We start from the raw sequence: 15166 nt of genomic DNA on the forward strand, positions 1-15166 counted from the left end.
TGGTCTACAGCGCCCCCAACGTACGGGATGACATAACTGTGCGCTGAACGAAATGGAAAATATTTATGTTCTACTATTGTATAAAATATAAAAGATGATTTAAGCATTTTTACAAGAAATTTTCTTAAACAGTCAAAGAGCACAAAAAGTAAACTGATTTGAAAGTATAATTTTCCTGACATTTTAAGAGGTTGCTAGGAGACCGCTGCCAAAACATCAGCGCGGAAAGATGTCGTCTAGTTTCTCTGCAAACCAGGTATTATTCTTCAATTATTTTTTTATTGGATTGAATCACCTTGCCATATTAAACATGTTTATTATGATTTCTGCAGTATGAAAGCGCCTATAGGTCGCAAAAGCTCCAGAATTGGACCATCCCAAAACATTTCAAGGAGGTAACGTCATTGGGCAAGAAATAATCTTTTTTTCACACATAAATCTTTCGTAACATTATAAATGTCTTCACTGTCACTTTTTATCAATTTAATGCATCCTTGATAAGTTTTAAGTTCTTTCAGAAAAGCTTTCTGATCCCAAACGTTTGAACTGTGGTGTACATTTTAACGTTAGGCTAACGTTACTGTTACTGAGCATTTCCATTAGACAAAACAATTAACAATCTCACTGTCATTAAAGTTAAAATGCAAAAGTGTGCAAGACATTTATAATGTTGACGCATTCTGTTTGATTGATAATCAATGCGTCAACAATTTAAATGTCTTCACTTTTAAAAAAAAAGAAAAATGAGTTCTTGGCTTCAAGAGTTGTTTTCCCTTTAAATGACAAACTTACACAAATTGGAGAGAATAATTGTAGTTCATATTACAAATACTTGTGTTTGGTCTATTTACTTCTTTTTTGTTACTCAAGAGACCATCAACAGCAGAGGGCTACACTACATTTATAGCCACAGACCGTGGCCATCTTCTGCCTGGTGTGAGAAAAATGGTATGTTTGATTATATGAGTTGCATGGAATTTAAATGTAAAGCGTAAAATGTTCTGCAACATACTTTTACTGTCATTTTTCTATTTATAAATTATTTCATTATTAGCGTGGAAGTGCATGGCCAGCATTTCAAGGCACATGGGATTTACCTCGCCAAATCCCCCCTGCTTCCATAAACCCCACTGCCCGCTCACAAGAGGGACAGGATCGCCTCAGGACCTGGGGAAGGATTAAATATGACACAAATCAGGCTCATGAGGCCCTTCATGACAACCAGGCTATAAACAGATCCTCTCACAATGGGGTGGGTATTTAATATCACCTACTTATGATATGCTGTCATAAAAAAAAAATACATTGTTTATTAATTCTGACTAAACAATATCCTTACAGGAATACATAAATGTGGAACAGCCTGCTGAAGAGTCAAAAATACATATGAGTGACCCAGACCAAAATAAAACAGAAAGGCCCATATCACAAAATAGCCAAGATCAGTCTAGACCAACAAGCCAGCAAGCCCAGTCTAACCTTCATGAAAACCAAGTCCAGTCTAGATCTGGAAGTCACCACAGCCAACAGGCTCCATCCAGACCAGCCAGTCAGGAAAGCCAAGCTGAGTTAAGACCACCAACCCAGAGTGGAAGACCAGCATCTCAGCAGAAAGAACACCAGTTTTAATCAGATCTCCTGCATGGGCAGTTATAAAAGTTCTTCTATGAAATGGCATTACGTAAGTGTAACACTTCTTTGAAAAACACTTACTTTACAGATATTATTATTTTTGTGTTTCCGTTGATTTATAACCGTGCTCTCCGTTTGTTCACAACGTGTGTGCGTCATAACACATTAACTGAATTGTTTCAATGAAGCTAAAGCTGATTAGTTTTACTAAATGGCTTTTGTAATGGAATCTGTTTAGATGAAATGCTGCCTGAATGCAGGGTCAAGTATCACCAGAAAATACATCAAAGTACCTTAATGACTGCATTTTAATAATATTCTTAAAAAAAGATAAAAACATCATTAGATATTTTCAATATTTTTGCTTTATTTGCTCAATAATGCACTGACAAACCTGTAGGCCCCATAGAACACAAAATCAGCTTGATTCACTAGTCATCGGTTAATGTTTTTGGTGCCTGGAAGCAAATGAGTGATTTTGGGAGCAGACACTGAAAGCTTGGGAAACTGAAGATGAACTTAAATGGATAGATTACTCAAAATTAAAATTCTGTTATTGTTTACCCATCCTCACGTCATTCCAAACCTCTACGATTTTCTTTCTTTTTTCTGTGGAACATAAGAAGGTATTTTCAGAAATGTTCAATTTTTGTCCTTACAATGGAAGTCAATGGTCACCAAAATTGTCTGGTTACCAACATTCTTCAAAATATCTGCTTTTGTGTTCTGAAGAAGAAAGTAAGTCATACAGGTTTGGAACAACATGAGGGTGAGTAAATGACAGATTTACATTTTTGGATCAATTATCCCTTTGAGAGTCAGTCACAGGTTCTAAAGATGAAGGCCAAGACTCTTGTGAAATCATTTTTCCACTCTCTGTTGATAAACATACAATAAAGCAGCTGCATGGTCAGATCACAAAGTTACAATATTGTCAATGTGTTTATTTACAAGATAACTGATCAGTATGTATATGTGTGTGTATATATATACACATACATATATGAACCAACAGTCATCATAGCCCCCCCAAAAAAACCTTTCTAATCGATAAATTGTCTGACCAGAAATGACATGGCAGGAGTAGGTCACATCTAAACTGTTAATATCAGATGTAATGGTGTTCTCAAGCTAGAGACTATTAGGCATCAAAGTAGTTTATCACCAATTCCAAATATCTGATAGAAAACTATATACTTTAATAATTATATATATGGTATACAAGGGTCTTGCAAATATGCTAGGATATATTTACCTGCCCCATGCATGTCAGAATACTGTCTTGAATTATTTACAAAAACTTTTTGTAGTTCTAATACAAAGGCAAATCTTATGAGTCGGTCATACAAATAATTGTGTCAGAATACATAATATACTGATCTTCTTTGAAATGTATATTTAGGTTTGAAATATGTTGTAAATACAGCAAGATATGCATCATGTCACATGACGGGGTGAAATCTCAATGAGCACCTTCAGACTATAATTTACAGCAAATTATTTGATCTTTCTAATAACCTGTAGTGGGAAAATGCCAGTGGATCTGCTAATATAATGTGCAGTACAATTTTATTTTCAAAAGAGCTTGCCACTAAAATCTTTGTTCTTCAAATGTAGCTTATACTCAATGATTGTATTTAATATAGAGTGCAGCTTCATTTACAGCATCTACTGAAAAAGTGCCATGATGGGTGATACAACCAATATTTTTGAATAATAAATCAAACTAATTCTTGCTGCTATATAACTAACCATAAAAATACCCATTAACTGTTTAACGTTTATAAAATCTAAAAATGTCAACTAACATCTTACACTACAGTCACACCTTCAACCTAAACCATCAAATCTATTCAATTTGACAGAAACATTCCTGAATTCAAATAATAGAAGTCTGCAAAGATTGTAAATGTATCTGCTTATCCCAATGATTGTCTACAACCAAAATGGAATCCAACAAAGGCACCACACAATACCTAAAATAATTCAACTCTTTTACACTGCATCATAAAACTATTAATAGGTATCTGAGCAGCTAAAAGAGAAAATAAACCAGTGCTCACTATCAAAGATCACACCTTTCTAAGTTTGTACAGTTAGACCAAAAATAGACCACAGTGATACACGTCTGCTCAAGCACTAGATCACAAAGCAGTGTGTGCTGATTAGATATTAAAAGAAGAGAAAAATAGATAAACATGTGGAATGAGCATTCAACTCTAGTATTAATAACAGTGGTGTGCAGTAATAATGCTTTTGACTGAGTCATGGCATGTTGATAAGAGACTGGTTCAAGGGTAAGAAAAGGCACAGAAAAACAGACCCACACAGTGGGATGAAGAGCAGCAGCTGGCAGCAGGTCGGCTCAAAAACACACAGGACTTGCACAGGTACGTCGATAGGTCACTTTTGAGAGCGTTTACAACTCAGCCCATTCTGATTCGACTTCTACAGCAAAACGAGTTCTTCAGCAAATGATTCCAGACTTGTGCAAATGTCACCATATCAGTAGCTGAGCAACATTCAGAAGTGGCCAAACAGCTTCAGTCGACTTTCAGTGGAATGAACTTATTTGCCTAGTAGCAATGCTTCACGATATAAAACAAAGCGCAAACTGGTATTCCCTCCATTGTCTGTTAATAACACACCCTGTGAAGCCTCTGTGGAAACTCGATTATCAATGTCATCCTACTTCTTGATTCACAGGAGCTTTTTTAACAACATTTGAAGTTTCATTACTGGCCTTCCAGTGGGCAGGCTCTATTTTTGTGGTATTAGTGATGGCCACGCCCACTTTTTCAGTCTTCATCTTATTAGTTGGAGCAGGTTGAGGCTGTGACTTCCGGGATGGAACCTTCACAGGGGGATGGTGTGGATCATCCCCAATGTTGACAGTCAAATTGGTGTACAATGGCTCCAACTCTTTGGACAGGAGCTTATAAGTCAGCGAGTTCAGTCCATCTGAGCGCCAGTTCAGCCTCGTGCGCTTCAGCAAATCAAACCTACGAGAATCAATTCATGAAGAGAAACGGACTCAATAAACAGACTGAACAAATGGATAAAATAGTCTATCCATCCATCCATCAATGTCTATGTCAAAATATATTGTTATTATGTTGTAACATAACATAACATAACATAACATAACATAATATGCCATGTTGACATCACCTTCTCGGGTTCTGCTCATTACCCTGATCTCCTTTATGTTTGATCATCTTATAATGACCAATGGCCAAAGGAGGGCGCATAATCTTCATCCCAGAGAGACGGACTCTAAAGACAAAACCACAGGGCAAGTAGAAATACATCAAGAAGAAGGATGGTATGAATTATCAAAAGGACAGAGACAAAAGAGAGAGCAACACAAAGCACAGCAGGAAAACCATTTACAGCAAAGTCCGCAAGGTGGGCCAGATGGATGTGAACTAACTAGAAAACTACTGTTGTTGAGGATTCTTATGTAAAAAGGTTCTAAACACAACTCAAAATCCCAAAAAGGTTCATCTAAAGTTGGAGAGTCTAATCCAGCTTTTAAATGCTTAAAACTTTGGGTTCTTGCCTCTGGTACAGCCATCTGAGTCATCTGAGTCATGCAAGGATAGTAACTGACAGTTAATTATGCGACAGTCAGGTTTGCAAATCAGCATTAGCTGATATGCCCTTCAAAATGTTCTCCAACAACACATGTAACGCCAGTTTCCCCAAAATGCATAAAGCGGGCTCCTGGATTATCTCCACTAAAAATACTTTTTGTCAGGGACTAGATTTGATCTGTACCCTGAAAAATTGCTCATGGTGAATCAAACCGTGTACACTTATTAAACAACAATGAATACAAAAAACACTGTTGGACTCAGAGGTGCTATCTTGTCAAAGACGTTCAGCAGTAGGCAGAGGTGTCATGCCCATTCAAACCGATTTTTGAGCCAAATGGATTTTGAATACAACTTCCAAAATATTTTTACATTTGATAATTCAGTTTCAAGGTTATTGTATGTACAAATTCTTGGTGCCCCGAAGTCATCGCCTTTTGCTGAATTTTGTCGTTTTGAAGCCAAAATATGTAGCCTAATTTATGCAGTTCATAAATTAGAGGAGTTTCAATTCATAATTCAATTTCAAGGTTATTGTAGGGACAACATTTTTAGTGCCCCAAAGTTATTGCCTTTTGCTGAGTTTTTTGTGTGTGGATGGTTGGGGGAATCTATCCAAATTCTACAGAACATTAATTTGTCAAAAACACAACCAAAGAGTTTTACCATTTCTTGAGATATGTATTATATATCCAATTAAATGTCAGCCTTTTGCGAAAATGACTTTTGCCGAATTATGTTCGGTTCCATTAACGTGTATTCTTCCGCTAATGTGGATGGAATAGGCTACCGTACTAAAGCATTTGCACTAGCCTACTTATGCACTAGCCTACTTATTCAACCGAACACTGCTATTGAATGTATAGCACGAAACAGACACACACAAATAAATATTACGAGCTAGTTCTGTGGAATGAATCAAAACCATTCAGCTGTAGTCCATCAATTCCTGACGAATTTAACTTTTTAGTGAATCAAACAAACCAAACCAGTATAGTCAGATTCGCCAATGAACAACTGTTACGATTCAGGTTTTTTTTAGAGAATTATAACGGTTGTAATCAAAATGATTCAACCCCCATTGCAAATCAGGTTTATTGGAAAAATTTACGAACGAACAGCAATGAACAAATCAAACAAAAGTAATTGAAATAGCTCAACACAACAAATGTTTCAAGTGGTTTCCCCAAATTCAAATGAAAATGCAACGTTTAATAGCTTCTGCAATCTCACAACCCCTTTTTTTGCATGCTGTAACTGCCTTCTTCAAATCCCACCATTGATTTTCTTTGAGGATTTTCCAAGTACGGTGCTTATGCTTCATTCTTCTTCCTCCAGACATACTGCTGATCAATAGGGCCGAAAGGTACAGTTTTGTTTCATTGCTCCACAGAACAGAATTCCAAAACTTCTGTGGCTTATTTATATGATTTTGAGCAAATTGGAGCCAACTTTTCTTGTTTTTTTGGGTCAGCAGTGGTGTAGGTCTTGGAGTTCTAGCATGGAAACCGCATGTGTTTAGTACACGCCTTACTGTGCAAGCTGAAACCTCAGTGCTTGTTGCCACCAAGTCTGGCTGCAAGTCTTTTGTGGTCACTCAATGGTTTTTCTGAACCTGCCTTCTCAGAAATCTGGTTGCAGCCGTTGATAGCTTCCTTTTTCTGCCCCGTCCAGGTAGTGTAACCACTATGACTTTGAACTTGCAAACTCTGCTTCCAACTGTGTCTCTGAGAACATTTAGTGCCTTCGCTATCTTTTTGTATCCTGTTCCTTGTTTGTGAAGGGTGATGATACCTTGTCTTAACTTTTTGGACCATTCTTTAAACTTAGCCATATTTCTAACATAAAGTCAAAGGTGACACTCAACAAATCTAGCCAGTTCAGATATTTCACGTGTTCTAGCTCAAGCACACCTGGTGCAACTAATTAAGCCCTTGATTAGTTGCATCAGGTGTGCTTGAGACGACACCTGTTTTGCAGATTTGTGCTGCTGTGAGGGAGTCTATTCAGGGGTTGAATAATTTTGAGACTGCAGAAGTTATTAAAAGTTGCATTTTCAGTTGAATTTGGGGAAACCACTTGAAACGTTTGTTGTGTTGAGCTACTTGTGTTTGATTTGCTCATTGCAAAAGTCTGTAAATTTAGCCAATAAACCTGTTGCAAATAATTTCGATTACCCCTTTACATACAGCGCAACCAGTGGAGCCTGATTCAACAACAAATGACTCTTATGAGACGTGTTTATTTTATATTTTTTGTGAATCAAACACACACAAGTGGGTACTGGTTGTTCATAAGACAACATGAAGCTAAACATTATTTATTTAATACTATTATTTAGTTTATAGAGAAGGCCAAATATTATTTTGCATTTATGTCGCCTCTAAAAAGACAGTGAAAAGTCAGTAAAAGGTCTATGCAAACACACTGAACTGGAATTTCATTTCCTTTTACAAACACACGTTCCTCAAAAGTTCTAAAAGAACAGTCAATGGACAGAATCGTTAGGGTTTAAAACTATAAAGAAAATGTTTCAAATCCTCTACACTAGCCACTACACCTGACTCATTCTGGCTTCAAGGCTTCAACAACTTCAGACTTTTAAGTTTCTCATTGTCAAAGAAATAATGTTACTTGAATTTATAATTGAATCAAAAGGCAATAATCACTGAAGTAATACTGACATCTAAATAGTTAGAAGCCTTGAGTCCAAACTGGTGATTCATGCATGTACTTACTGGTCCCTCCTGTGGCTATGCGGGGGAAGGCATGAGGGATAGACGGATGCAGTGAAAATGAGAATAATGACAAGAGACAGATGAGATTGTGAACTGAAAACAAAATGATGATGGAGAGATGTGCAATACAAATGCTTAACAGGATGTAGACGTGCCAGTTTACTACATTTCAGGCTGTTTTATGTTGAAATAACTCTTGCAAATGCACTATAAACGGCACTATTTGCCATCCTCACCGAGCTGCAATGTCATCGTCCTCCCCTCCCCAGCCCCAATACTGGTTCGGAAAGCCGTTCATTTTGAGGTACTGCTCCGGAGTTACAGCAGACACCCCTCCAAAGTACTGAGAGTATGGAAGCCTGTGGTGGAGTCAGAGCGTGATTTGGTGAGGCACAGAGGAATAAGGTCATCGGTTTCTTCATCAATCATTCCATCTGAAGTGTCACAGCTTCCCCTGCAGTTTAATGTTGGTCTGTACCTCTGCATTACGAAGGGATGGAAAACCTAGACCCCTTATAAAGTAACAAAGAATGCTGATAAAGCTTGTATTGTAATAACCCGGTTACTACAACTTTTTACTACTATTTCTGCAGTATATAGTTTGTACAGTGTATAGTATGCAATTTTTTCTATGCACTGAATAACCGTATGACCTGCTACATTTGGCAAAATGTGCAGTATCCACCTTATTTTTCAACGCTGTTTTCAAAAGCTGTTTTCTGTGAATGTGCAAAACTTCTGATTTATTAGCCACTATAGGGAAATAACAAGAAGAATATATCAAAGTGCAGTAAACTGTAAAATTGTTTGGCCTACAAACCTGTGTGTTTATAATTAAGACAATACATTAAAATAATATGGTGAGAAATACCAGGTTGCAATATCAAGCAGCATAAAGAGCTGTTTTGTACAGCTAAAAATAACTGGAAGTGAATTACACCAGAAGCAAGGCACATTAAAATTACAAATGACCACGCCCACTCTTACCTGAAAATGAATACAACAGGGCTAGGTAAAATAACACAAAATGCAATAAGTGCAAAGTGTAATCTTAGCTCATTATTTCAAACGGCTACCAAATGTATTTCCGTGTGTTCTTTGTATAACTTTTTAAAAAATGGATTATAAAAGCATCCATGTTTGATGTTGAGTGATATACAATACTGTTCAAAAGTTTGGGTCTGTCACATGATCCTTCAGAAATCGTTCTATTATGCTGATTTGCTGCTCAAAAAAATATTTCTTATTAATATCAATGTTAAAAACAGTTTGCTGCTTAATGTTTTTGTGTAAACCGTGATCATTTTTTACAGGATTTTTTGACAAATAGACAGTTCAAAAGAACAGCATCTTTTGTAAATATTTATTATAAATATCTTCACTTTTGATCAATTTAATGTGTCACTGCTGAATAAAAGTAATAGTGAGAAAAGTAGTGTAAGGTAGAAAGGTAGTGTAACTGCGATCGCTCACTCAACCCGACCTCCAGAAATCCCTTGAACACCTGTTCTAAATTCTTTAGTGCTATTTATTAAATTTTGAGTGATAGCTAGATGAGTTGCTGCTATGTATCTTTCTTCCTAATCTCTCTGTATTTCTACCCAAGGACTAACTCTCTGAGTCGTGTCTGAATGCTTTACTGCCTTCAGTGGATTCATCACAGAGCGCTCCTGATGCTGTCCTCAGCCTTGGTGGACTGAATATATGGGTTGTTTTCTCTGCAATCTCTCTGTTCTCAGTGAATGTTTGTATCTAGGTGGACATTGTGGCTGCAGAGTACAGAAATGCAGACTCGGTGACCCGAAATATGCAGTCCTGGATGTCAATTTAGAGGACCAGACCCATGGGCTCCTGCATACACCTGTGTCAGCACTAATAATAAATGAACTACATAGTCTATTTTACCATGCATGAAGAGGATGAACTTTTGGTTTCTAGAAGTTCGCTAAAATTTAGCCAATCACATTCTACAAAAATTTAAAAGTAAAAAAGATTAAAAAGTAAATGTTGTTGCTTAATTAGGGGCCAAGCAATGAAGGTGTGTAGGCACATATTATATCCGTTAGTGTTTTTCTTCTTCTTTTGCTACTGAGTCTATGGCAGCCCATAGAACCGTATATTGAAAAGTTATGAAATTTGGCACACAGATAGAGGACAGTCTGAACATTAACCACAGCAAATGAGTTTCAAACCCAATCTCTCTAACACCACCAACTGCCCAAATTTGCACTCATCTTTATGCTTTTGAACCATAAGGGATAGAAACAATATTTTTTCCTTTGGTTCCTTGGCTCAAGTCAATGCGAATCCAACGACATAATTTTCCAATGAACATTTTTACGCCATTTTGAATTTTCAAAAAAACATACTTTTTCAAACAACTCCTTGATAGTTTGTCAGATTTTCATTAAAATCGAACCAGATCACCTTCAGACCATGCCAACACAAAAACTTGGAATTAAAGTTGATTAGTCAATCCATTTTTGAATAACGACCATGCAAACGAATATGATGTAGTAGAACATGCCAAAATGGACGTGAGTCTATATCTCCGCCACGCTTTAGTGTATTATGACCAAATTTGGATTGTGTTATGACAACCTGCAAAGTTTTGGTGCAGTGCCACCTAGCGGTCAGGAGACATGCAAAATGTCAAATTTTGCTTATAACTTCTGAACAGTTTGGCCAAAAATCACTACTGGTCTCTTTAGATTTGGTGCAACATGCCGAGTCGAACGATAACCAATTTTCCCATATCAGCCATTTTGGGCATTGGCAATTTTGAATTTTGCATACAATGCTATATTTTACGAACACATTGGTGTACTGCTACACTTTAAGTATCATCGACTCCATGGCTGCGACCCCTTGTGGTCAAGAATAACAATGAAATTAAATAAAATGCTAATAGCTTTTGATTAATTTTGACTATTGTGAAACTGGTCTTAAAAGATTCCTTGGGTCATGCCGAGAACATAGATACTAATTTTGCCATAGTTGGCCTTCAACTTCCTGTCCACCATTTAGATTTTCCTGAAAATTGATTTCAGATCCTCCTCAGACCATGACGACAAAAAAACAAACAAAAAACAAACAAACATGGAATTCAAGTAAATTCGTCAAACCGTTCTCGATTAACGCACAAACAAATTCAACAAACAGTACACCAAAATGGACGTGAGGCTATATCTCGGCATTGCTTCAGCATATTCTGACCAAACTTGGTGTGTATTATGACAACCATGACCTGAGGGTACCTGTACAGTTTCGGCACAGTGCCACCCAGTTGTCACACGAGATATGAAATATGATTTTTATTTTATTTTTGCTTATAACTTTACAAGTGATTGTATTTATGGGCTTTCAACCATTTTGCTTAAAACGTCTCTGAATGTCTTTACTCATTTTGCATCTGGTCTAATGCTAACTGCTTTGATTTTTAGCTCCTCAGTTTGCCTCTGTGGTGCTGCTTGCAGCTATATCCAACAATTGTTCTTTTCTTTGTTTCTTTTGAAATTCTCTGATTTGAATCGAAAAACATTTTTAGCAATAATAAATAATAAATGTTTCTTGAGCACCAAATCAGCATATCAGAATGATTTCTGAAGGATCATGTGACACTGAAGACTGGAGTAATGATGCTGAAAATTAATACAGGAATAAACTACTTTTTAAAGTCATTTATTACCCCCCACAATTTCATTAAGATAAAATTAGAGAAATGCCTCATAAACACAAAAACAATCCAATCATTGTGGGTAGGGTACCTGTATCTGAACTTGTCCATAGCCACGGAGAGGTGTGTTGGGTACTGGGGGTGGCAGGTGTAGGTATTGTGGTCATTCTCAGGTAGCAGGTCAACGTCATGCAGGAAAACACAGCTCCAGTCCTCCTCTTTCAGCGCCTCTCGCACTCCAACATTCAGCAACTTTGCTCGGTTAAACGTGGAGTTCCCTGACTGATAACACAGACTATGAGGAAATCAACTGTACAAATGCATTCTTCGGAAAGAATAAAACACTAATATAGCCTGACAATAAGCTACGAGGTATGTTTACCCTTTGTCCCAGCTACTTCCTCTAATTACTGCTAGGACTTTTTCCAATACAATAGATGTGACAAGTCAGCGTAACGACAAACAAGAGACCTGGTGCACAATGTAAATGCCGTAGTGGACCTGCTGGCGCTGCAAAAAGGGGTGCAGATGGTAGAGGAGGGCGCGGAGGTGGGTCTGTCGGTTCCGGTAGGGGACCACGATGGCTGTGTGGTGCCGTGGCTCACAGTCTGGTGGGCGGTAATGACCCCCTAAGGTCACCAAGGGGTTCTTCTCTTTTATCTCCTCCAGGGAGGGGGGTGAGGAGAGGTGGACAGAAACAGGACCCACTGGCAGACAGCAGGGGGAGAGCACACATGCATTTGTTGTATAAAATCTGTTCAACAACATCAAATGAATGGAATAGTTTCCCTAAAAATGTAAATGATGCCATTATTCATTTACCGTTATGTTGTTCCAAACCTGTATGACTCTCTTCCTTTTTGTTGAACACAAAGGAACATTTCTGAGTAGGAATGCACAATGTATTGGACCATATCAGTTACTGCACAATATCAGTGATTTTTTATTTATTTATTGCATTGGTCGATATTGAATATTTAACTGTTTGTGTCATTTTTACATTTAGACTACTAAGAATGTAAGTTCACTGTTAAATGGAATATTTTATGGAGGACTAAGAGTAACAGTTAAAAAAACTAAATGAAGTTATCAATTGAATAATTCAAGTTAAATAAAATAATTAACGAATCATTATTAAAATCAAAAATGTATTGGCATATTTAAAACTGATTATTTAATTGATAGTTTTTAATTTAATTGAGTTTATATATATATATTATATACACAACTGTAAAAAGGTTGTCAACAATGAAATTAAAATAACTGGCATCCCCCAGAACTTAAATTCCAGAAGACATGGAATTTTGTATATATGCCATGTCATGTCATGATATTAGTATAGTCCTTTTACGTCCTTTTTGATTCTTGAAAGCTCCAGTTTTCCTTCATTGTAATTGCATGGAAAACAGCAGCACATTCAAAATATTGTTTTTGTGTGTGATCCACAGGAGAAAGAGTCACAAGTTTGGACATATAAAAGTGTAAATAAATGATGACAGAATCTTCATTTTTATGTGAACTAAACTCTTAAAAGTGTGTTTGGTACATTTAAATCTAAAAACTGCAATGAGACAAAGTGAATGAACAAATCCAATTATTGATCAATGTCTTAATCACTTCAGTGTGGATTTATATCTACCCAGCAGTGGAGAGGGCAGTGTACAGTCCCTGAGCTGCTGTTCAGGTCCACTGGGTCCTGGATGGTGGAGCAGCAGAGAGGTGAGATTGGTGTAGACGTCATGGGGTCGAGAGTAGTCGATCTCAGGCTCAGTGGAATGAACCAAAACAGACACTAGGCCACGAAAGCCTCCCAGAGAGAAGTACAGGACAAACGCAAACTGGAAGCCCACCAGCAGAGCCAGAGTGCAGGGGGAGTCCAGTGCTCGACCGCAGCACACCATCATGACATCCGACACAGAGCAGGAGTGACAGAGGAAGGGAGGATGGGAAAGTCAAAAGGGGTGGAGAGATAAGAGAAGAGAGAGGGAGTGAAGGCAAAGCAAGATGCATGAGAGAGGGAAGAGCTGAAGGATAAGAGGGGGGACAGGGAGAAAATAAAGTAAGCTCAGTGAGCTAAGGGAAGGACATCTATGGCATGAGTGGAAGTCACTGGAAAAACAGGAACACAAAAATCAATAGTGACAGATCCATCACATCTAACTAGAAATGAGAACTTTAAAGCGCCAGTGTGCCCAGGATCAATGACATATCTCACATGAAATCAGCAAAGACCACACAGTACCTTAAAATAATAATAATATGTATGTAGGTATGTATGTAATAAGTATTTCTATGAATACATAAATCAGACTTTAAGAAATCATTAAACATTGCAAAAAAAAAAAAATCAAAAAATTATTTTAAATAAGTTTCTTTACATGAGGTTGTCAATCGGAAGGTAGCCTACTTTTGATATTTTTAACAATCTTTTGAAATTTTGATAGCATATAGCAATTTCTAGAACTTTACCTGACCTAAAATAATGTTTTAAAGTAAGATGAACATTCTAATACCACAAAGCAGAATTCTTTAAATCCATAGCTAATATTTGTTCATGTTGTTATTAATCATTCTGGAGGATGATGTCATTAAGGCAGTGGCTTTTTTAGCTATAGAAAGTGAAACTGACGGCTCATGAAAAACTGAAATGATTCCCAAATACTAGGCAAGAAACCCTGCTTAGTTTAAAACATTTTTATAAAAGAAAATATGAAAAAATACCTGTAATATTTCTTAATAAATTGCAAATTTTTTTATTATTAATTTAGCATTTAAACCAAAATAAGAACATTATAAATCACTCCTATGTGCACTTAATTTTGATTTTGTCAACAGATAGATAACTAACATTATCTCCATGTTTCAAAATGTGAGTAACGTTAGGCTACATTATTATAACATAAGGCGTGGACATGAAAGTGTGCTGCATAACAGGAATGAGCCTTTGGTCAATGAATATCAGAGTGGTTTTCCATTTGAGTACCTGTGCTGACTGGTCATAAACACAGGGTTGACAGTACACTGTCCTCCTCCTCCTGTCCATCACAAAACATTGTGCACCTAAGAGACAGATAGTTCTGGACTAATTAACAAGATCTCCTGCTTATTTACAAACCAGCTCATCTTTTGCATTACGACACACCTGAAATTGATATGTTAACAACCATACATGCAGCGACGACAAAGGCAAGAGCAAACCAAAGAGCAACTACTGCAAAATAATCGTCAAAATGACGGTTAATTTCACCACTTCAGGTCAAGCGTTTCCTCTGACTCACCCGGATCACAGCGACGCTTCAAATGAGGCTCCAGTGGCAGTCGCTATCTAGGCCTTTATTTAATATTAATCACTCGATTGTGAATAATCATTCTTCTATGTCACACGAAACCATGTATAATACCCGCAGTCGCATTGAGCGCGTCGCGGATCGCTGTGGTGAGGCGCGTTATAGCAGAGAGCCGCGGACAGACATGTTTGATGCGGTGACGCGCTACCGACGGATCTCTGATTCTGTTACAATAAA

At 37.3% G+C, this 15166-nt stretch overlaps 2 protein-coding genes across 3 annotated transcripts; one reads left to right on the forward strand and one right to left on the reverse strand.

Annotated features, from left to right (window-relative positions):
- Positions 1-22: 22 nt before the first annotated feature.
- Positions 23-1998, forward strand: cfap126 (cilia and flagella associated protein 126). The gene is made up of 5 exons (XM_079849498.1): positions 23-256; positions 333-395; positions 871-948; positions 1055-1252; positions 1342-1998. The coding sequence occupies exons 1-5, from the start codon at positions 230-232 to the stop codon at positions 1627-1629; spliced, it is 654 nt and encodes a 217-aa protein (XP_079705624.1). The 5' UTR covers positions 23-229; the 3' UTR covers positions 1630-1998.
- A 552-nt stretch (positions 1999-2550) lies between these two features.
- Positions 2551-15138, reverse strand: b4galt3 (UDP-Gal:betaGlcNAc beta 1,4- galactosyltransferase, polypeptide 3). Of its 2 annotated transcripts, XM_079849495.1 has the most exons (8): positions 14921-15138; positions 14626-14702; positions 13282-13751; positions 12114-12349; positions 11734-11924; positions 8203-8325; positions 4804-4908; positions 2551-4634 (listed from the first exon to the last, which is right to left on the reverse strand). In XM_079849495.1, exons 3-8 carry the CDS (start codon positions 13544-13546, stop codon positions 4316-4318), a joined length of 1239 nt encoding a protein of 412 aa, XP_079705621.1. In that variant the 5' UTR covers positions 13547-13751; positions 14626-14702; positions 14921-15138; the 3' UTR covers positions 2551-4315. The 2 variants fall into 2 exon arrangements, with proteins under 2 accessions (XP_079705621.1, XP_079705622.1); XM_079849496.1 differs by lacking the exons at positions 14626-14702; positions 14921-15138 and having other exon boundaries at positions 12144-12349; positions 13282-13679.
- Between the last annotated feature and the right edge of the window lie 28 nt (positions 15139-15166).

The sequence above is a fragment of the Squalius cephalus genome, assembly GCF_949319135.1.
Source record: "Squalius cephalus genome assembly, chromosome: 18".
NCBI classification, from domain to species: Eukaryota; Metazoa; Chordata; class Actinopteri; order Cypriniformes; family Leuciscidae; genus Squalius; species Squalius cephalus.

Bases quoted from the DNA above. Each gene is read 5' to 3' on its own strand.
- cfap126 (XM_079849498.1), top strand. From the start codon at position 230: ATGTCGTCTAGTTTCTCTGCAAACCAG. The intron at 257-332 runs GTATTATTCTTC...TGATTTCTGCAG, and splicing joins CTAGTTTCTCTGCAAACCAG to TATGAAAGCGCCTATAGGTC. The intron at 396-870 runs GTAACGTCATTG...TTGTTACTCAAG, and splicing joins TCCCAAAACATTTCAAGGAG to AGACCATCAACAGCAGAGGG.
- b4galt3 (XM_079849495.1), bottom strand. From the start codon at position 13,546: ATGATGGTGTGCTGCGGTCGAGCACTGGACTCCCCCTGCACTCTGGCT. The intron at 12,350-13,281 runs GTAGATATAAAT...GCTGTCTGCCAG, and splicing joins ACTGCCCTCTCCACTGCTGG to TGGGTCCTGTTTCTGTCCAC. The intron at 8,326-11,733 runs GTACCCTACCCA...ACTCCACCACAG, and splicing joins ATGGACAAGTTCAGATACAG to GCTTCCATACTCTCAGTACT.